The sequence below is a fragment of the Taurulus bubalis genome, assembly GCF_910589615.1.
Source record: "Taurulus bubalis genome assembly, chromosome: 8".
Taxonomy (NCBI): Eukaryota; Metazoa; Chordata; class Actinopteri; order Perciformes; family Cottidae; genus Taurulus; species Taurulus bubalis.
The window spans coordinates 27,353,874-27,375,887 of NC_136596.1; the positions used below are offsets into that span (position 1 = coordinate 27,353,874).

Consider the following 22,014-nt stretch of genomic DNA (forward strand, 5'->3'; position numbering starts at 1 on the left):
GGAAACGTTGGGATGCCCACTAGGTTATTAAAGTTCCGTGGGTTTGTAGTATTGCCTGCAAAGGACTTTGCTTCAAATGGAAGGGATTAGGATGTGAGGTCCCGGGACAGAGGATGTTGTAAGTGTACAGATCGTAAAGCACTTGTGAATTTGGGCAACACAAAAGACATATCAACTGGACGTAAATAAGAAATGTACCACATTGCTTTGGTAAATCTTCAATATGCCTAACCATACTCTGTAGTGCTGGAAAGGGTGAATGTGCCAGTTTGAAGATTTAAATCTGTTTGAAATATTATATATTGAAGATTATTACATTACATTACATTTAATTTAGCTGACGTTTTTATCCAAAGAGACAAACTCAGAACAACAAGAATCAAGAAAGTACAATTTCTTCAATAAAGTTAAACTACAAAGTGCTATCAGTAAGAGACATTTAAGTGCTACTCAGTGCTACTAAGTGCTACTTTACAATAAGTAAGTAAATAAGACCAGAGGTTTCCGTGAGTGTGTGTGTGTGTGTGTGTGTGTGTGTGTGTGTGTGTGTGTGTGTGTGTGTGTGTGTGTACCTGGAACAGCCTCTCGAAGCAGCCCTTCTTCACGGCCTCAGAGGGCAGGACGTAGGACAACTCAGTGTTGGAGTCGGACACCAGCAGACACGATGCCACGAACTGCTGAATGAACTGTGTGACCCGAGCCGCTGAGCAAGGAGACAGAGAGGAGGAGGGAGACAGAGAGGAGGAGGGAGACAGAGAGGAGGAGGGAGACAGAGAGGAAGGAGGGTGCAGCTGGCTGGCCTGTGCTGCAGGATGGAAGGATGGATAGAGCAGGGGAGGACAGGAGGGGAAAGGGAAAGACAGGAGAATCAGACTAAAAAAACATAGTAATAATAAGATTAGTAGAATAAGACCAGATCTGTGTAGAATAAGACTAGTAGAATAAGACTAGTAGACTAAGATCAGATCTCTGTAGAATAAGACTAGTAGAATAAGACTATTAGAATAAGACAAGTAGAATAAGACTAGTAGAATAAGATCAGATCTGTGTAGAATAAGACTAGTAGAATAAGACTAGTAGAATAAGACTAGTAGAATAAGACTAGTAGAATAAGATCAGATCTGTGTAGAATAAGACTAGTAGAATAAGACTATTAGAATAAGACTAGTAGAATAAGACTATTAGAATAAGACTAGTAGAATAAGACTAGTAGACTAAGACTAGTAGAATAAGATCAGATCTGTGTAGAATAAGACTAGTAGACTAAGATCAGATCTGTGTAGAATAAGACTAGTAGACTAAGATCAGATCTGTGTAGAATAAGACTAGTAGAATAAGACTAGTAGACTAAGATCAGATCTCTGTAGAATAAGACAAGTAGAATAAGACTAGTAGAATAAGATCAGATCTGTGTAGAATAAGACTAGTAGAATAAGACTAGTAGAATAAGACTATTAGAATAAGACAAGTAGAATAAGACTAGTAGAAAAAGACTAGTAGAATAAGATCAGATCTGTGTAGAATAAGACTATTAGAATAAGACCAGATCTGGGTTGAAGGGTTTTTTTCTGCTTCAAGTAAAAATACAGCGTGGTAAAATCTAGCGTGCTTTAATGTAGTCGTGTACCGTCACTGAAAGAGTGTGTTCATCAAATTATCATTTCATATTTAGGCAATTTTCAAAACTTTCTCTTCATACAAATCCTTTGGATAATCTTCTCTCATTCAGAACTAGGAATTAGGAACACAAAATCCATTGAGTTAATTTTTTGTTGCAATTTTGACCCACACTTTGGGATGTAATGCCTGGACTAGGGTCATTGCCATCAATCTGACTTTAAATCTGTTTGGGAATCTGAAATGAAAGATGAATTAGAACAAATAAACCCCACTGACCTCTGCCTTCACTCTGCTTTTTGACTAGTGTGAGTTTGTATCCGTCTCCGTAGGTGCTCTTCAGGAAGAGCGGCGAGCCACAGCACTTCAGTTTCCCGTGGGAGATGATGGCAATGCGGTCCCCCAGGAGGTCTGCCTCATCCATGTGGTGGGTGGACAGCAGGATGGTGCGGCCTGGGTTCAGAGGAACGACACGTGAACATGCAGCCGCTGCTTTGTGCTGCGATCATCAAACAAGACGTGAAACACAAGCTCAACCATAATGTGAAGACGGGATATTATTGCACATCATTACATTTCAAGAACTATTTTTCCACTTCATGCAATGAGCATGACACTGAACCAACATCCACTATTTACCATAGTATGATATCCTTTAATAAACAGTCCAGTCGCCGGTAAAAACGGTGGCATTGTATGTTTCTGCAAACCATGTACACATTGAAAGTGGAATTGTTTTTCACAATGAATGTAGCACAGTGAGCTATGTGACCGTTTATTGTCTATATAATAATGAGAAGTAGTTTTAGAATGGATGAGTCAATCAAACTCAGGACTTTCACCCAGGAGACCATTGTTCGCTTTAACCTTTTAAACTCCAACAGGCCCAAATATGGGTCGTTTTTCCTTCTGTACTTTTGTTCCACGTGTTCAAGTCGTCGTATGAACCCCATTGAGTTTTATTACTTGTATTATTTTATATCATTTTTTTCATTTTTCTTTTGTGAAAAAAATGTATATTTAAAAAAAAAAAACTTTTATACCATATTTGGATGACAACTATGAACATCCAGCACGATCTAAGCAAGATCTCTCAAACATATCTTTGGGAGCGGTCGCCGACTTGTACAAACTCCATGGTTCAGACCTGTACCAACATCCCACATACTAATAAGACACCTTTTTGGAAAGATTATGACCTAAATAATCGGAATCTGCAAAGAAAATCACAGGGAAGCGAAGCTTAGGGGTGTTTTTACAAAGGTGGGGGCTACACGAAGAGCACAGGACACGGAAATGTGCAGAGTGAGCTGTGCCGTTTTGTGATCGTCCAGGTACCCGTACGGTTACGCAGATGTGCTTGTTAGTGAGATCTGACGTTGTAAGGTATACTTATGAAGGATCTTGTGAAACCGTTTTGGCCGCAAGCTGACATAGGGTCGTAAGTACTCAAACTTAACGGTTACTTTAATTATCTTCTTAATTAATTATATATGTATATATCTTCTCACAAGGGTTGCGTATTGTATAACTTTAAATGAAGTTAAACAACGCTGTGGTTCCGGAGATAATTAAGGAAGCGTTAAAATACATATCCCGTGGTGGTCGAGATAGAGATGGTGACAGAACAAACACATTCTCAGATTAGCACGTTAAAGAGTGCCTCGACTTTCATTGATAAAAACTACCCTGGACTGCAAAGAGAAGTCTTTGAAAGTAGTTGTTGGAGCATAGCCGAAGGATGTCCTCTGGTATGGTTCCCACTCACCCTGCTTGTACTTGAGGATGAGGTCCCAGATGGCCCTGCGAGCGTAGGGGTCCACCCCCGCCGTGGGCTCGTCCAGGATGACGGCCCTGGAGCCCCCGACGAAGGCGATGGCCACAGAGAGCTTCCTCTTCATCCCGCCGGACAAAGTCTGCACCAAGCAGTGGCGCTTGTTTGATAACTCCAGGTCAACAATCATCCTGGACACACAGCAACGTGTGATGATTCACAGCATCATATCCATACCAATGTCTAGAACTGCAGTTATACAGTATATGTAGAGGTAGGTCTCTGCACTATAACACCATACATGCAGTATAATGCACAGTCATTCCACTCTGCTCTCAGTTCTTCTGTCTTACAGAAAAATGTTCATTCACTTAATATTCTAAATCATAATTAATCTATTTTGCTGCTTTTTTAAAGTGCTTGTTAGTTATGGTCAAAGATACTCAAAACTTCCTGTGGATATTTCCCAATAAGAGCTGTCTGGGTAGAGGGTACCTCAAATGTCTTTACTTGTGATGCTTTATTTGATTTGTCTGTTTGACTTTCTATGAACTCAACTCACTTGTCCATCTCCTTGCGTATGTCTTCTTCCGCCATGCCTTTGAGTCTGGAGTAGAACCACAGGTGCTCCTCCACGCTCAGCTTGTCGAACAGGACGTTGTGCTGCGGACACATACCCAGGTTCTGACGAATCCGCTCCATCTCCGTGCGGATGTCATGCCCATATATGGTGGCAGAGCCAGAGGTGGGCGGGAACAGGCCTGTCAGGATGGACCTATGACAAGTCAGTGTAGGCAGTCAGTAGAAGTAAAGTAGCAATGGATTACATCCAACATAGCCTCCAACATACTGGAACCTAATTAAAATAACTGAATGTTCCAAAAACAAAAACTTGCACGGTCCAATCGAAGTTACACGACAGGTCTTTTTTCAAACCAGTATTTCAATTGCACACTGATCTTCAGTGTTGCCTTTTACCATCACACACATGCTGATGCACACACACACACACACACACACACACACACACACACACACACACACACACACACTGGGCCCCCCCACATGGTTGTGGTCTTGCCAGCGCCGTTGTGTCCCAGGAAGGAGACTACCTGGTTTTCATGGAGGTTGAGGCTCAGTTGGTTGAGGGCCAGTTTGCTGCCGGTCTTATACACCTTGGTCAGTTTGTCGATACAGACCACCAGAGACAGGTGGCTCGGCTCCTCCTCCATGCCCCGCATCTCCTCTGGGGTCACCACAAGAGAGAGAGATAAGTGCTGCAACAAAGACGGGGTTTCCTAAAGCTACTGTTGTTGTTTGTGTTTGTTTTGCAGTGACGTCGTTTATTAATTGCCCATTCTTGAAAGTGACATGGTAAAATAATAGTACAACAAGCAAAAGGTCCTCTACGAGCGGGAGGTGGTGGAACCAAACGCGACTTTCACCCAGGAGACCGATGTTCATGTTGTCTGAAGACCAAAAGGAACTTCTGACTTTACACTTTAATGTAACTTTGTTTTACATGATGTTGTTTACCTAACGGTTAACCCTTTAAACCCTAACCCTAATAACCCTAATCCTACTTATTGTTTGAGTTGTGTTTAGAGGTTGTACATGGGGATTGTATATTACTGTAGCCCTGATGTTTAATTTGATACCTATCATGGTTTTTTTTGGGGGGGGGGGGGATTTTTTTCTTAATTTTCCTGATATATTGTCTACTTTCTTGTGTTTGTGATTTCTTTACAGTAGTTACGTTGTGTGTTATTATTTTAACACAAACCATAATGTTTTCTTTCCTAAACCCAACCAATCGTTTCACAATGTTAACAGGTGGCATTGTGCCTTTCCTTTACGAGGCTTTTTTGGGGGCTTTAGAAACGTCAATACTCAACATATCCAGTTGTTTGCAGAAGCATAGATTAATTCTATTCACATCAAGCTAGCTGTTTTTTTATCATTTGCATTATGTGCTACGCTAAGCTAGCTTGCTGCTGGTTGTAGCTTTATATTTACCAGACAGGTTATGTAACCTCAATGTTAGGTTGGCCAAAACTACTGGCTACTAGACATAAACAAAAGTGTATTAGGTGAAGTGACATACATTTGTTTTCCGAAGTTATATAAAGAAGTAAAGTCAGAAGGTAGTTTATCAGTTTAGATCCTCGTTAGCTGACGCCTTAGCGACTGCTAATCTTCCTGGGGTCCACAGAAAAGACAAAAGATAATACGGACAAAACATGATGTAAAACAAACAGTTAAAACAGTACAGTCAGAAATAGTTTAAACAGTACAGTCAGAAAGATTACAGTCAGATAGAAAGCACAGTCACAGACTCGGCGGATGTCATCAGAACCGACCACATACTTTGACTGGACTGTGTTGCAGATGACAAATAAAAGAGGATGGTAAATAAGTGGAGCTCTTTCTAGACTTCCCATGCTGTCAATGTGCTCAGACCACGGCACCTGTTGATTCAACACTACAGCGTCATGAGGTCTTCTTCACCTGTTCTATTGCCCAACCTGACATTGACAGATGAAGCTGTGGGTCCCCAATAATGGTATTCCTGCATAGTGTCGATCGCATCACATGTGTTCAAGTTTCACTGGGTTAAGTCAAGCCATGAAGCCATCCTCGTCAGTACCAAGTCATCATGTGTCCTTACCAGATCTCCGCTGGTCCATAGCACAAGCCTGATCCTCCTCCATCACGCTGAGCCTGGCAGCCCCGCCTCCGCACCACGGCCAATCCCAGGTCTCCACACGCCCACTGCCTGACCAATAGGACCTCTGCAAGGGGAAGTACCACGGACGGGGAAGGCCATACATTCCTATAAGAGACGGGGAAACAAATTTTAAGTAATCCATCTGGAAAGATATGTTAAACATTGAGAACCGGATGGGGAGGATTCCCAGGGAAATGATTTCACACCTGGATGCACAGCCTCTATGTACCAAGTGAGCACGCCGTATACTGCGGCATCGATGATGAGCATCATCATGGACAGACCCAGGTTGAAGTCATCGCCTTCGACCGGTGACTGGCTGATGGTCCTCCACTGGATGCCAACACCTGCTACCTCATACAGCGCAAAATACTTGGAGCCCAGGCCGAATGCTGTGGTGGACATGAGAGACTGGAGGGGAGAGGGGAGACCAGTAATCCCATTTTACAAACTGACCCCAAATGTAGTTTGACTCAAATGAAAAGGAGGAAAAGGAGAAAAGGCCTTACAGCGATGCATTTCTCAAAGGCAGTGATCTTATCGTGGGCGACCTCCTCCCTGATGGCCACATACATGTAGGGCACGTAGCTGAGGAAGTAGATGATTCCTCCACAGGCTGAAGCCAGCTTGGCCTTAGAGTAGATTACTGACACCAAAAAACTGGAAAACAAAGGGAGGTTACATGAAATCATATATATATATATATATATATATATATATATATATATATATATATATATATATATATAGTGGGAGTCCGTCTAATTATTCAAGATCAAAAGATTGGAACACTGAGGTCAAAGTAGTTTAAAAAACTGTAATACAATTTCCTGCATTTATATTATTAATATCAACCTAGATATTAAACAGTGATAAAATTGTTTATTGTCCTATCAATAGTAATGGTTGTTGGAAAAAATGAATTGAACTGCTGGTATATATTTAACCTTGCTTAAAATCCAAATTAGTTCAATAGTAATTTAATATTTGTTTTTATAATAATTTCACATTATGACAACATTTCCTGCATGGTAGCTATACTGAAATGGCTTCTATACAACCAGGCATCTCACCAGCGCCGAACAGCATCCCGTCATGCATGTGTTTATGTTTACGATATCAGACAGCGGTATAGAGGTACAGAGGTATAAAATGCACTACTGGTCCTGTCCCATTGGCATTGCACACATGCAGCAGTTCAGTGATGAAATCCCCCATTGGTGAGTGTGTGTGTGTGAGTGTGTGTTGGAGCATTGAGACCGTGGTGACACTGAATTCAACTGTTGAGAGCGTTGGAAAGAATCTTATAGCGAGTTTAGTGGAAGAGGAGCTCTCACCAGAACATGATGGTGGCCACAGCGTAGATGGTGAGGAAGAGCCAGATGATGAAGGGGTCGCTGTGGAGCAGCACCCGGCCGTACTTCAAGATGACCGTCAGAGCCGTGACGGAAATGGACAGCTGGACGAAGCCAGTGATGAACCAGGCCACCCAGTGGACAGCGTTGTTCAGACCCATCATCTTCATCACCTGACAGAGGGACATGATGTTACACCACCATTTAAAACGGGCCCACTGGGGTTTGTGTCTGAGCTTTTGAAACACAAACTAAAAGAATGTGATTTAAAGGACTGCTGCAGTCCTTTTGTATTGCACTTACATAAAGGAACCTATATATATATATATATATATATATATATATATCTTAGAGTCTAACCTCTTTGAGCCGGTGCTCCTTCTCAGCCACAATGTGCTGAATCATCATGGCTACTGAGTAAACCCAGGAGATCACCATGCACAGAGGCATCATGTGCTCGATCACGAACAGAAAGCTGAAACAAACAACAACAACAACACATCTGCTATCTGTAATCTGTTATGTGTCTTGTCTTCGTGAAGTAATTTTGTTTTCACCTGTGTTTTATGTAGTTTAATATTATTTATGCAAATCTTTCCTTTATAAAATCTTTTTTTTTATACACCTTGTGTAGAGCATACTGCAGTTCTAATGCAATACATGTATACAATATATTCATCAGATATGAAGAACACAATTTAAATAAACATTTTGAAATGCAATGCAATGTTTGTTTGAATAAATAAATATAGATTTCATTCACACTTGTAACCCTCAAAATTGTTTATAAACAATCCTTTTGAAAACCATAATTTAACTCCTACAATAGAAATCTTCTTTTAATCCAATTGACAATTCTTTTAATTTTTTAGCTTTTTGTGCAGTAAACCTACAAACATCTCTCATGTTTCCAATGGCACATTATATGTTTATGACCCGTGTACTCCTCTGTGTCTAATGAGCTCAACACTGAGCTAGCAGGAGAGGAGCGCTCACTCGTCTCTGGTGTAACAGGGGTAGGGGAACATCTGGACGTAGTTCCCCGGCTCCACCACGTCGTGGCCCACAAACGTGTTGATGATGGCTCTCTCTATCATATCTGGAGGAGAGTGAGGGAAATAGAGAGAGTTACAAAATATGTGTTTCTTTTTGTGGCATTATTTCCTAAAGATCCTTTACCACTCTTTTCAACCTTGACAAAGGCATCAGGCCAGAGGGTGAGCGGTCAACCTTCAACCCTTTAAACACCAAGGAACCAATTTTGGCTCTAGACCTTTTTTTATTTTCCCCTGTGTTTGAGTCGTCGTAGGAACCCCAAATTAATTTCAATACTTGTGTTTATTGTATGTATTTGTTCAGCAAAGTCTTGGGAAAAAATGCATGTATGCTATCTCACTTTTAAAAGATATTTTGATCAAAACTATGAACATCCAGCACGATATGAGCACGATTTCCCAAAAATGCCTCCTTGAGCGGTCACCAAGTTTTTCAAACTGTGGAGCCGGATGGAGCCCTAACAACAGCCAACATACTAATAAGATTAGGACCCAAAGAATCGGAATCTGCAACAAAATCATAGTAGAGCACAGCATGTGGGTGTTCAAAGGAGTTTAAGTCAAAAAACTGTGTCGGTTCAAACATATAGTTTACGTAAATACTTAAACTTAACGGTTACTTGAATTATGTTTCACACCAGATGTATCTTCTCACAAGGGTTGAGGTATTATAGCAATTTAAATGAAGTTAAACAACGATGTGGTTCCAGAGATAATATGTTGTAGTTTTTTGTCTGATAATAGGCGCAGGGGGATTTTCACACCCTGTTTTTAATTAACCACAAGGTACGATCCTATATCTTGAGTGTGACCCTGAGAACCTGGATAGAAATGGCAACGGCTGACAGGAACAGTCGAAAGAAGACCTGTGTGTGTTGGACGCCTGACAGAGAGGCAGCTGCCCGGCTCTCTCCTTCTAAAATAACAGAGGACTGTGTGAGGAAGTGCTCCTGCTGCAGATTGCTTTGGCATATTCACAGGTGCACAGTGGTAAGCACTTTATCAGAATGCATTTTTTTCTTCGTAAAACCAACTAAACAAAGCATTTTACGTCACAGTCTGGCTCCCCTAGCCCTGTGTCTATATTTATAGTACAGCCTGTTTCCATCTGCAGACTGCCCTAAAACAATGAGTCCAGATTTGTTTCAGATTCCAAACTAAGTGCAACAAATCAATAATGTCCCTTTTGTATCAAATCCATATTCAAGCCTGTATCATAAATAATAATTTAGCACTTACCCTGGATCCAAACAAAACCGTAGAGGAAGTAGAATTTCCCCCCGGTGTTGGGCCCGGGACGCCAGTAGGCCCGTCTAATCTCATTGGTCTTCTCTGTAAAGCTGGAGTTTTGTCTAATTTTGTAGAGAACATGGGGCGGCAGGGAGCCATCTTTGTTGGTCTGGACAATCACACCTAAAACAGAAGGAAATATATCAGTTCAGACTTCTTACTTTGACTTTAATTGTTTGTCGTGTTCTCTCTTTATATCCCGGACTCTATAATACACAGTGAATTCTGTTTATACTGGTTTACTTGCACTGGTTTCATGCTGCAGTGTGGTTCAGATGTCAACTGTGTTTTAAAGCAGCCAGTTCTTTAAAGTATGTTGTTCTGCCAAATATATGGTACAGTGCTCTGCTAACATTTTTGTTACAATTTGTTTTCTTCTATTTAATATGTTTAGGCAATAAATGACCCCCAAAAGACCCCTAGCTTTAACCCCACTGGTTTAATTTCTATTTAGGCCATCGTATTAGATATCAGGCATTTGTGGCCCAGAGACTTTAATGTAGTGCAGGGTATTATTGGATTTTACGAGACAAAAATATCTGTATTCATATCTGTATCTGGAGTATAGCAGAACCAAACGTGGCGAGTACTGTAAATTGTTAAAAATGTACTCCTCCTACATGTTTTGCTGCCAAACATTTATTTAAACCGTGAACCTAAATTAATAAAATAATAAAAGACAGTGTACTGGAAATTGCGGTATTAGATGTTTATGTACATGTAATCTTTATGAAATGTATTCATAGTCAGACATCTAACATAAGAAGAGAAAACCTGATAATAAAGTGCCTTATAGGGTGCCCTTCTAGTGGAGAAAACATGATGATAAATTGCCATCTAGGGTGCCCTTTTAGTGGAGAAAACATGATAAAAAGTGCCCTCTAGGGTCCCCTTCTGGTGGAGAAAACATGATGATAAAGCGTCCTCTAGGGTGCCCTTCTAGTGGAGAAAACATGATGATAAAGTGTCCTCTAGGGTGACCTTCTAGTAGCGAAAACATGATGATAAAGTGCCCTCTAGGGTGCCCTTAAGTAGAGAAAACATGATGATAAAGTGTCCTCTAGGGTGCCCTTCTAGTAGTGAAAACATGATGATAAAGTGTCCTCTAGGGTGCCCTCTTAGTGGAGAAAACATGATGATAAAGCGTCCTCTAGGGTGCCCTTCTAGTGGAGAAAACATGATGATAAAGTGTCCTCTAGGGTGCCCTTCTAGTAGCGAAAACATGATGATAAAGTGCCCTCTAGGGTGCCCTTCTGGTGGAGAAAACATGATGATAAAGCGTCCTCTAGGGTGCCCTTCTAGTGGAGAAAACATGATGATAAAGTGCCCTCTAGGGTGCCCTTAAGTGGAGAAAACATGATGATAAAGTGTCCTCTAGGGTGCCCTTCTAGTAGTGAAAACATGATGATGAAGTGTCCTCTAGGGTGCCCTCTTAGTGGAGAAAACATGATGATAAAGCGTCCTCTAGGGTGCCCTTCTAGTGGAGAAAACATGATGATAAAGTGTCCTCTAGGGTGCCCTTCTAGTGGAGAAAACATGATGATATAGTGCCCTCTAGGGTGCCCTTCTGGTGGAGAAAACCTGATGATATAGTGCCCTCTAGGGTGCCCTTCTGGTGGAGAAAACATGATGATATAGTGCCCTCTAGGGTGCCCTTCTGGGGGAGAAAACATGATGATAAAGCATCCTCTAGGGTGCCCTTATAGTGGAGAAAACATGATGATAAAGTGTCCTCTAGGGTGCCCTTCTAGTGGAGAAAACATGATGATAAAGTGTCCTTTAGGGTGTCCTTCTAGTGGAGAAAACATGATTAAGTGCCTTCTAGGGTGCCCTTCTAGTGGAGAAAACATTTTGATAAAGTGCCTTCTTTTGCCTCCAGGACCCGCAGGCGGGCAAGAAAGATTGCAGCCGACCCCTCTCGCCCTGAACACAAATGAGTTTTACTTTCAACTGGAGGTACCATGATCGCAACCTGACAGAGAGGGACGACTCACTGGCAAACACAGACACGTTGTCCCGGTAGGCCTGGTTTAGGGTGTAGTTGACGATGCTGTCCTCGTCAGGAAAGCCCTTGAAGACATCTACACTGACCTGGAAGCACGGAGCAAAGACAGAAGCAGAAATGGATTCATCACAAAATACTGCTAAGCACCACATTTAAAGCATGTTTGCTCTTTCCCGTCTCCACGAGCCATCAGATGTTAATGGTGATGTAATAGCTGTGGTCTCTACACATTTCAAGTGTCAGAACTCAGTCTCAGTCTCAGCTCTCATACTAGTGTTCATGAACTCTCAGCAGCTGGTGTTCAGGTGTCCGCTGACTCATGCATATTCTACACTTTACCAACCTTAGACATGAAGCGCGTCCAGCCGCAGGCAGCATTGTCGATGGTGTCCAGCTGCTCCAGCAGGGTGGAGATGTTTGGAAGACTGTAGTTACCTTCCATCAGACCCTGCATCAGCTCACTGTCTGTGCCATTCAACAACTCCGGGTGCTGCTGAAGCTCTGATGACAGCTGCAGGGAGAAGAGGTGGAGGATGAATAGAGACATCAAGTCCAAGTTAGATTAACGTAGCGCTTTATCGTGCAAGTAACCATATTTGGTCATTTTCCTCACAAAGTATTTTTAATGAGTGCCCTATAAAGGGTTGGGAACATCATGATACTATTTTATCGCTAACAATGTCAAAAGATGAACTGAGTCTACCTGCTGAAGCCACACCAGGTGGTTGTGCAGCCGGCCCTCCTCCAGAAAAGTCCTGAGCTGTGCGGAGATGTTGAGCCACACTTTGGTGTAGTGCGTCACGTTGCCGACGAATGCAAATGTCTCATTTGCCTAAGTGCAAAAAGTTTACAAAGATTTTGTATGAATTCAGCCATTTGTCCATAGGATTCCTTCCTTTGTCCACCTCCTCCCTCCCTCACCGCACTGCTATCTCAACCATCTATAACCCAGTGGCTCAGAGATGTACAGAGCTGATGCCACTAGTCAGTCTGTGCTCACCCACATAATCAGTGGACATTTGTTAGACAGTGCATGATTAATGTTTTCTGCATGGAATGTAAATGATGAAACCATTCTCTCATTTTATTCTATTTTCTCACTTCATTTATTCTGGGAGTCCTCTGGATGCAGCATCTGTCAGTGTCAATGAAACTGCACATGCAGCGCTATCAAGAGTAAACCATGTATACATCAGCAAAAACAAAACAAACTGTAAAGGACAAACTCCCAGCAAAGAACAAAACCAACTGTGTGTTCGTCTATCTCTTCATACTTTCTGACTTCAGACCGGACTGTGTCTCTCAGCCCATCGGTTCAAACTGTAGTTTTTAACAACGTCCCTCAACCAAGAGGAAATATAATAAGTGTATGTGGGACAGGGTCAAAATAAACTACTGTGTGTGTGTGTTTATGGGGCGAATGGCTCAGTGTGTGAATGTCAGTTAGTCCTGATGGACAGGTGGTACCTTTATGGTAGCTCCTCCCATCAGTGTATGAATGGGTGAATGATGACATGTAGTGTTAAAGAGCTTTGAGTGGTCAGATCACTAGAATATACATGTACAATACAGTCAATTTGCCATGTAATGGTTTTGAAGTAACATGGCACCCAGTGAATCTTTCACAATAACAATGTTATAAGGTTATTATATATCTGATCTGTATTTGTAGCTTGCTTCCTTTACCCCAAGTGGGTAAAAAATAATTGGAGCATTGAGCACAGCTTTGTCTGTGAGGATAATGAACAGCTCTGCTCAGACACCAAAGACAGTCTACTTGCCTTCTGAATCACTTTATCCATCTGAGATCCAATGGGTGAGTAGAGGATCTTGGGATTTGTAGTCATCAAGTGAACCAGTAAGCCCAGATTCCTCTGTTCTTTGCTGGTGAATCCCAGAGAACTCATATTCCCCTGTTTCAAAGCCTCTGGCTCGATGATCCTACAACAAGAGCCACAGGTCAAAGTCCATTACGTTGTCTCAACAACCAACTATTTGGGTCCTATTTTATTCTTTTGGATAGAAATGGTGATCACAACAACAGAAACACGCCCCAAGGTTGTAATAAAAAGAAGTCATCACTTAAATTGAAAAGATATTTCTCTGTCCTTCTCTTCATGAGAACACACAGACACGTATGATCTCTTGCCATGTGTTCATCATGGTTCCATCGCTCTCATACCTGTTGTGCCCACACAGGATGGGCTGCAGTCCGGCCCACAGCTGGACAAACGCTGAGAACTGAGAGTGAGGGTTCTCTGCTTCCTCCTTCCCTTTCCTTCCTCCTGCTCCTCCTCCTCCCTCGGCTCCTTCCGCCCCGTCCTCTCCAGGGATGTCTGTTGTGTTGGGGCCCCAGGTGGTGGCGTTAAGGGGCCAGGTGGTGTTAGCGGGAGGAGCTGGAGCCCGACCGGCGCAGGCTCCTTTGGGCAGCAGTCGGGCCAGGCCAGAGAGCAGGTCCACGTCCTTGAGAAGTCTCTCCACGTCAGCCAGGTCCTTCACTAAGGCGCCGAGCTCGGCCTGAGAGAGCGGAGCCAGAGAGCTGGGCTCTTCCAGGTGAAGCTGGTGAGATGAGGGTGGAGGAAGAGAGGAGGAAGGTGGAGGAAGAGAGGAGGAAGGTGGAGGAAAAGAGCTAGTAAACAAATCAAATGTGCTCCAACCTTGCTGCTGTTAGGTATGTGACTGTCCTGTGCTTTGAGGATACTAAAACTTGTAAGAAACTGCTTCTTAAGTTACCTTTGGGAATTTGAATGGTCATCGGGGTTCATACACATTCTGACCAATGGATTTCATGACTTATTCATGACTTTAAACCAAATGTCCATGACAAATATTTAGTGAAATCTGGGTGTAAACAGTAAAAAGTGAGTAAATGTAGTATTTAAACTAACAATAAGAATACAAAGCATACAGTAAACCTTAAATGACACAAATGAATGAGACAATAGTTTGATTAAAAGAATAAACATTTATATAGATGCCTGTATGTATGCCTGCTTATATTTTGAGTCTTTCTTTTTAAAGCATATTCATTATTTCAAACTCAGCGTAAATGAACGTCATGAACACATGAATATAATACATTTACATGACTTTAACTAAACTTTGGGGATTTAATTTTTTTTAGAAAATGATTTGCAGCAACTACATAATATTTTTTGGGACCGATTAAGTGAAATTTGACATTTTCCCACGGCACACCTGACGATCTCTCACGGCACAGTGGTTGAAAGTCACTGGTCTAAGCGCTCTAGTAGCTCTCTCCTTCAACATTGGGGGACGAGTCATGAGGCGACAGAACAACTACTGTCTCATTATTTTCTTGAATAACAATCATTTTTCTGTCGTAAATGCTTCTGCCGTACCTTCTCACTGACCATCTGTGTGTTGACCTGCTGTCTCAACTCGAGGCTCATCAGTCTGAAGCGCTCTGACCTTTGACCTTTCCCTCCGCCGCACACTGCACTGCGATAGGCCTCCAGCGATGGCCGCTGCTCCTCCGGCACCAGCAGGATCTGACTGAGCTCAGTGGCACTGCCCTCCCCACAGGTGAGCATCTCCAGCATGGCTCCAGTCAGAAGGAACGCCTGTGGAGGACAGAACCAGATCCATTCATGATGTCAGCATCTGAAGGTCCCGTCACTCCAATGCCTGCTTAATATTTTTGTATGATAACATCAAATGGTAAACACATTCAGTAATTAGAGCTCAGACTTCAGATTAGTTCTTTTCTTTCAGTATATTAACACACACACACACTCAATGTTTCATCGCAGAAGACATTATACAACTGTTTACAGTTAGTAAAGTGACGTTCACACATAAAACAAGTTGACTCATCCTTTGACTCAATGACAGAAATTAGTTAAATATACTGGAAAAAAATAGATTTTTGTTCAGTAAACAGATGATTCATCACAATCATTATGATGTCTTAATATTTCAATGTTGTCTGAATCCCCATGTTATATGACTGCACCTGTGTATCTGACTGTGTTGACCTCATCGTGTTTATTACATAACAACAAAACAGTTTGAACCAAGGGGCCTCTGGCTCTGAAAGTCAAGTCAATGCTGAAGTTCTTTAAGCCTGCATATTTCTAACAGTTGGCAATAGGTGTCAACATGACCCTATTTGTCACTTGAATGTATACTCTAGTTACCATTTTCTAATGAGTTTATGTATCAATCTCTAGTTTCAAGTCTTCTTCAATACAGCATGATGTTCATTTAGTAAATTATGTTCCATTAGGTCAAATAGACCATAAAGCAGGGGATGCTTTAAGGCGGGGCTACAAGGTGATTGACAGGTTGCTTCACTAGCACAGAGTTGCTACCACGAGTTATTCAACACTGGTTGGCTTGTACTAAAAGAAAGAATCCGGTTGTTCATTTATTTATTTTTGTTTTAAGCCTGATTTCTGCAAGCCAAATTTAGGATATTCCCCTTGCTAACCAAACTAGCTAGTTAGCGCTAGCATTGTCTGTTAGCTTTACCAGAATGTGGGCTAAACTGTGTGGCATGTCAGCACTGAGATGAGCTCACCATACTGAGTCTTCTACCAGCCCAGCATGTTATTATCCTGTGTACTGAAATGAACGATTTGTGGTGCAACTACCTGCCGTTAAGCTAATAGTCGTCACCACAAACATGAGCTGTAGCCTGTTCTTCTGACACGTGGCATTGTGTGTCACGTGTCGATAGAAGTGTGAGTCTACGTTCATTAACTTACCTCCAGGTGACCAACTTTGTCTCCTGGTTTTTGTCTGGTGTCTTTTGCCCTCTGGATCCAACTTTGGGCTCCTCCTCCACCAAAGATAAGACTGTACACCTACAGGACACACACACACACACGCGCGATATGGGCATGCGTATAACAAGAAGAAGGCTAGCCAGAATGCTAGTTGATGGCAGATGTTGCTAAGAATTACTCATTCGTCTTGAGTCTTCCTCTCTGGCATTAACATCAAAATAAAACTGTACTTTTTGTGTGATGACATGTCAGAATGTAGAGTGAAAGGGAAAAAAACAAAACATCAATACATATATGTTGTGTACACCCCTCACACACTTAGAGGGTAAGGACACCTATGCAAGACTGCTCTTCATAGACTTCACCTCAGCATGCAATCTCTGTAACTGGGTGCTGAACTTTCTCTCAGGCAGACCCCAATCAGAACTGTGAGCACAGGGACCCCCAGGGCTGTGTACCGAGTCCCCTGCTGTACACCCTCTTCACATACGACTGTGTGGGCTCCCAGGAAAACACCAGCATCATCAAGTTTGCGGATGATACGACGGTCGTTGGAATTATCACTGGTGGGGCTGAGACGGCGTACAGAAGAGAGGTGGAGGAACTTGTGGCCTGGTGTCAGGATAATAACCTCTCCTTGAACGCAGACAAGACCAAGGAGATGATTATCGACCCAAGGAGGAAGAGGGTGCAGCAAGCACAACTTTGCATAAGTGGGACACAGGTGGAAAGGGTGAAAACCTTTAAATTCCTCGGAACGCACATCAGCGAGGACCTCACATGGTCTCATAACACACTGCAGAAGATTAAAAAAGCCCAGCAGTGACTGTATTTCTTAACAAGGCTGAGGAAATTTGGCATGCCACCCAAGATTCTCAGCAACTGCTACAGATGTACGGTCGAGAGCGTCCTTACAGCTCCATCACAGTGTGGTATGGAAGCTGCACTGCAGGACAGGAAGGCACTCCAGCGTGTGATAAAAACTGCACAGTTCATCTCAGGAGCAGCCTTCCCCTCTCTTTAAGACATTTACTCCACCAGAGTAACCAGGAGAGCAGCACACATCATCAGGGACAGAACACACCATACCACCAGGGACAAAGCACACCACATCATCAGGGACAGAGCACACCACATCATCAGGGACAGAACACACCACATCATCAGGGACAGAGCACACCACATCATCAGGGACAGAACACACCACATCATCAGGGACAGAGCACACCACATCATCAGGGACAGAACACACCACATTATCAAGGACAGAGCACACCACATCATCAGGGACAGAACACACCACATTATCAAGGACAGAACACACCACATCATCAGGGACAGAGCACACCACATCATCAGGGACAGAACACACCACATTATCAAGGACAGAACACACCACATCATCAGGGACAGAACACACCACACCATCAGGGACACAACACACCACACCATCAGGGACAGAACACACCACATTATCAAGGACAGAACACACCACATCATCAGGGACAGAACACACCATATCATCAGGGACACAACACACCACACCATCAGGGACACAACACACCACACCATCAGGGACAGAACACCCCACTTTATCAGGGACAGAACACACCATATCAGCAGGGACAGAACACACCAAATAATCTGGGACAGAACACAATACATCATCAGGGACAGAACACACCACATCATCAGGGACAGAACACACCAAATCATCAGGGACAGAACACACCACACCATCAGGGACAGAACACACCCCCAGCACAGACTCTTCTGAGCTGTGAACTGCTGCTGCTGTGACTTCATGTCACGACCATACTGCTATGCACTTTATACACTGATTGTGCATTACTGCTATCGTATTTTTGTGCCTTATTTTAATTCTGTATGTTAGGGAGACCCAGAAAAACAAGCTATTCATTATACAGAGTAACTCTGTTTTCTGTGCATATGACAATACAAATATCTTGAATCTTGATTAGATGAAATATGTGCTGAAAAGCACACCAACACAGACCCCACACTCACACTGAGACCGGTTCCCTGGAAGCGCACCGGTCCAATTGTGTAAGTCTGTTGATTTCATAACAACACATGTCTAAACCGGCAAAAAGATGTGTTTACGGGAGAGTTCAAGAGAACTTTTCTGTCCGGCTTTCAGCTCAAAGACTGAAACTGCCATCGGCTAAATCAGACGAACACGTCATGTTCGTGGTTTCAACATTTGAGAACCACAGCGAGTTCAAACATAAGAAGAAGAGGACAAAGTAGAGCTGGTCTGTTGTCAGTTAACATGGGTTTTATATAACAGACATTACAAAAAAAAGAGATAGTATCCTGTGTGTTTGTACACACATGACTAATGTATACTATCGAGCATCTTGGTATTTCTGAGGTTCTTATAGCAAAGTCCTTCTACCTTCACGTGCAGAGATGCCCGAATGGAATCTGTTATCCAAGGCGCCCCTTGCAGTTATGACCTACATATCTGATGTATGCATAATGGGAATATAGCATATATAGTATATCTAGACCTGTAAACAAGATGATGATGGATGGATGGAAGGAGAGTTTCACCAGAACCTGTAACAGTGAACTGTGTGCGAGGTTGTATGTGACTTTGTGTTCTCCTCCCGGCGGTTACAATAAACTCTTTGGTTGGACTCAAGTGGATTCAGTGTTCTTGTCTTTATAAGCCTGGCAATGGAAGAACACCTATATGTGTGTGTGTGTGTGTGTGTGTATGTGTGTGTGTGTGTGCGTGTGTGTGTGTGCGTGTGTGTGTGTGTGTGTGTGTGTGTGTGTGGGTGTGTGTGTGTGTGTGCACATAACAGTGACTCACCTCTCTGAGGCTGACTGGAGTGTTGAGCAGCAGGCTGCTTGTGGAGTTGGACAGGGAAAGGTTCTGGACCAGGAACTGCTGGAACACCGACTGGTTCTTCAACACACTGGCCAGCGTGAAGCCTGCATCCAAACAGACACACCAGATCCTTTCAACTTCAGCTTTCTTTTAGGAAGTGCATACTTTATTGAAAATAAGGTATTTCATCAGCTTCCACATACAACGATACATCAACATATCCTCCTATGCACAGCACACACACAAGTGACCCTGAGGAATGCAATGCAATGATTAAGTAGCAGGCCGACTATTGGGAGGAAACTACTTTGTTCTAAGATTCTTTCTGGAGTCGTATTTCTGACTGCATATCAAATACTATAAAGGCTCATTTTGAGTTAGACTCTTGGTAATCATCTTTGATACATCAAGCCTTATGGTCACTGTCTTATTTCTGGCAATGTTTGCTATGATACAGGAATAGTAGAACATAACATAAAAGCATAGGTTCACAGTTTCTAAAGTCTCTTACAGAGTCACTTTAGGAGGATGCCATACAAGGCAAGGCAGAGCGTCTCTCTGGGATCAAGGTGAAACATTAATAACACTATATACACACATATACATATGTGTATACATATACACAAACGTGTATGCAGTACATAAGTAGGTCTCAGTAGTCCCTGAGCCACCACACCTGAAGTTAAAATACTGCAATTTAAAATGGTAAGAGCAGTAGTTAAATACTACTACTACTCAGTCGCCTGCATGGCCAGTATGCAGAAGAAGAACAATAACAACAACCAATATTTTGGGAAGACACTTTTGAAGACACAAATTGCTCCCTTACGTGTCTTAATGTGTGTGTGAATGTTAGTTAGTCCTGATGGACAGGTGGTACCTTCATGGTAGCTCCTCCATCAGTGTGAATGTTAGTTAGTCCTGATGGACAGGTGGTACCTTCGTGGTAGCTCCTCCCATCAGTGTGTGAATGTTAGTTAGTCCTGATGGACAGGTGGTACCTTCGTGGTAGCTCCTCCCATCAGTGTGTGAATGTTAGTTAGTCCTGATGGACAGGTGGTACCTTCATGGTAGCTCCTCCCATCAGTGTGTGAATGTTAGTTAGTCCTGATGGACAGGTGGTACCTTCGTGGTAGCTCCTCCCATCAGTGTGTGAATGTTAGTTAGTCCTGATGGACAGGTGGTACCTTCATGGTAGCTCCTCCCATCAGTGTGTGAATGTTAGTCGGTCCTGATGGACAGGTGGTACCTTCATGGTAGCTCCTCCCATCAGTGTGTGAATGTTAGTCGGTCCACATACTGGTGGTACTAGTTAAAGCCCGGCCATATGTCAGACCTTGACTGGTGTTGAAGTTGTCGTCTGGAGGTAAGCGGGTGGAACTGAGACTCTCCAGGTGCTGCTGCAGGGTCTCGAGCTCTTGACCCATGCCAGGCCGCTCAGACGAGAAGAGGCGGTTCTGTTCCACCACCTCACTGAGCCGCTCCAGCAGCTGGGTCACACTAACAGAGAGAGATGTAGACATGTAATCAGTTGTAAAACAGCACTGAAGAAAAACATTGTTAGTCCTTTTTTTTCAAGCGACGGTACATTTACAAATAATTGGCATTAGCAAACAACGACTGCAGAATTAGTTTCACGTCTTTCCATCTCGGCAGGTGGTGGTCCGCCTTCATCCATCACAGGTCTGTGCTGCTGCTGAACAACATGTGACCTGACAAATTTTACACATGAGTTTTGGTCCAATGGACATATCAGGAGACACATTTAAATCAGTAGAAGCTGGAGAAGCAGCACTTTCACCATGTTCTCACTCCCATAAGACAACTCTGAGTTTTAGATCTGAGTCCCATGAGCGGCACATGGAAGGTCGATCAGCTCCTGTGTTAGGAAACGGTTCCATGTTCGTATGATCAGGGACTACAGAGAGCACTGAACAGACTCAGCCAATACCTCCAACAAGCATGTGACTCTATGGTCCACTCAATCACAGCCGAAAGAACCATCAGATCCATGTTGCGCAATGAGAAGATCGTAACATTTGTAATCAACTGAATGAAAATGAATGAAAGGTGTGACTTCCCTCTTCTTCTCATCGTGCCCTCTTCTGCAGGAATGTGCACTTGTATGTTTGATTGGTCGTGTTCGTGCTTTGCTGCAGCAAAAGAACCTGTTCAACCTTTTTGATGAAGACCCTCCTGGTGTCGGCCCCCACTGGCTCCATTCAAATGAATGAGAGGGCTACATATGGGTCTTAGAGAACATGGCCTTCGTCTGATCTCAGTGTTTGCACAGAAAAAATGGAACAAACAAATAAACAAACAAAGAAATCAAGACCAACAAGTGCTCTAAAAAGACGAGTTATGATAAGTGATCTACTCACGTGGAGTTCTTGTACTGCAGGAAACCAAATTCATCCCTCTGTCCATCGGGGCACAGCGACTGCATGATGGGAATGATGCCAGCCGAGGTGAGCGGGGCCGCGCTGTAGAAGGCTAGACACGAGGGAAGGAGGCCAAGACAGAGGAAACAGATGGAGAGAAAGGGAAGGAGGAGGAAGAGGAGGAGGAGGAGGAGGAGG

At 43.0% G+C, this 22,014-nt stretch overlaps 1 protein-coding gene across 1 annotated transcript in view; it reads right to left on the reverse strand.

The window, feature by feature from the left end:
- The window catches only part of abca2 (ATP-binding cassette, sub-family A (ABC1), member 2), a gene marked incomplete at its 5' end in the record, with an annotated part of 43,683 nt that overhangs the window by 13,364 nt on the left and 8,305 nt on the right, over positions 1-22,014 (reverse strand). The window contains 22 exons of the mRNA XM_079222738.1: positions 573-805; positions 1,897-2,070; positions 3,386-3,582; positions 3,954-4,166; positions 4,457-4,637; positions 6,060-6,224; positions 6,326-6,530; positions 6,629-6,779; positions 7,457-7,647; positions 7,835-7,949; positions 8,471-8,573; positions 9,769-9,942; positions 11,814-11,910; positions 12,168-12,335; positions 12,528-12,656; positions 13,606-13,765; positions 14,007-14,383; positions 15,187-15,408; positions 16,555-16,653; positions 19,418-19,539; positions 20,772-20,935; positions 21,817-21,928. Of these exons, the coding sequence (XP_079078864.1) occupies positions 573-805; positions 1,897-2,070; positions 3,386-3,582; positions 3,954-4,166; positions 4,457-4,637; positions 6,060-6,224; positions 6,326-6,530; positions 6,629-6,779; positions 7,457-7,647; positions 7,835-7,949; positions 8,471-8,573; positions 9,769-9,942; positions 11,814-11,910; positions 12,168-12,335; positions 12,528-12,656; positions 13,606-13,765; positions 14,007-14,383; positions 15,187-15,408; positions 16,555-16,653; positions 19,418-19,539; positions 20,772-20,935; positions 21,817-21,928 (3,752 nt within the window). The remainder of the gene's footprint in view (positions 1-572; positions 806-1,896; positions 2,071-3,385; positions 3,583-3,953; positions 4,167-4,456; positions 4,638-6,059; positions 6,225-6,325; positions 6,531-6,628; positions 6,780-7,456; positions 7,648-7,834; positions 7,950-8,470; positions 8,574-9,768; positions 9,943-11,813; positions 11,911-12,167; positions 12,336-12,527; positions 12,657-13,605; positions 13,766-14,006; positions 14,384-15,186; positions 15,409-16,554; positions 16,654-19,417; positions 19,540-20,771; positions 20,936-21,816; positions 21,929-22,014) is intronic.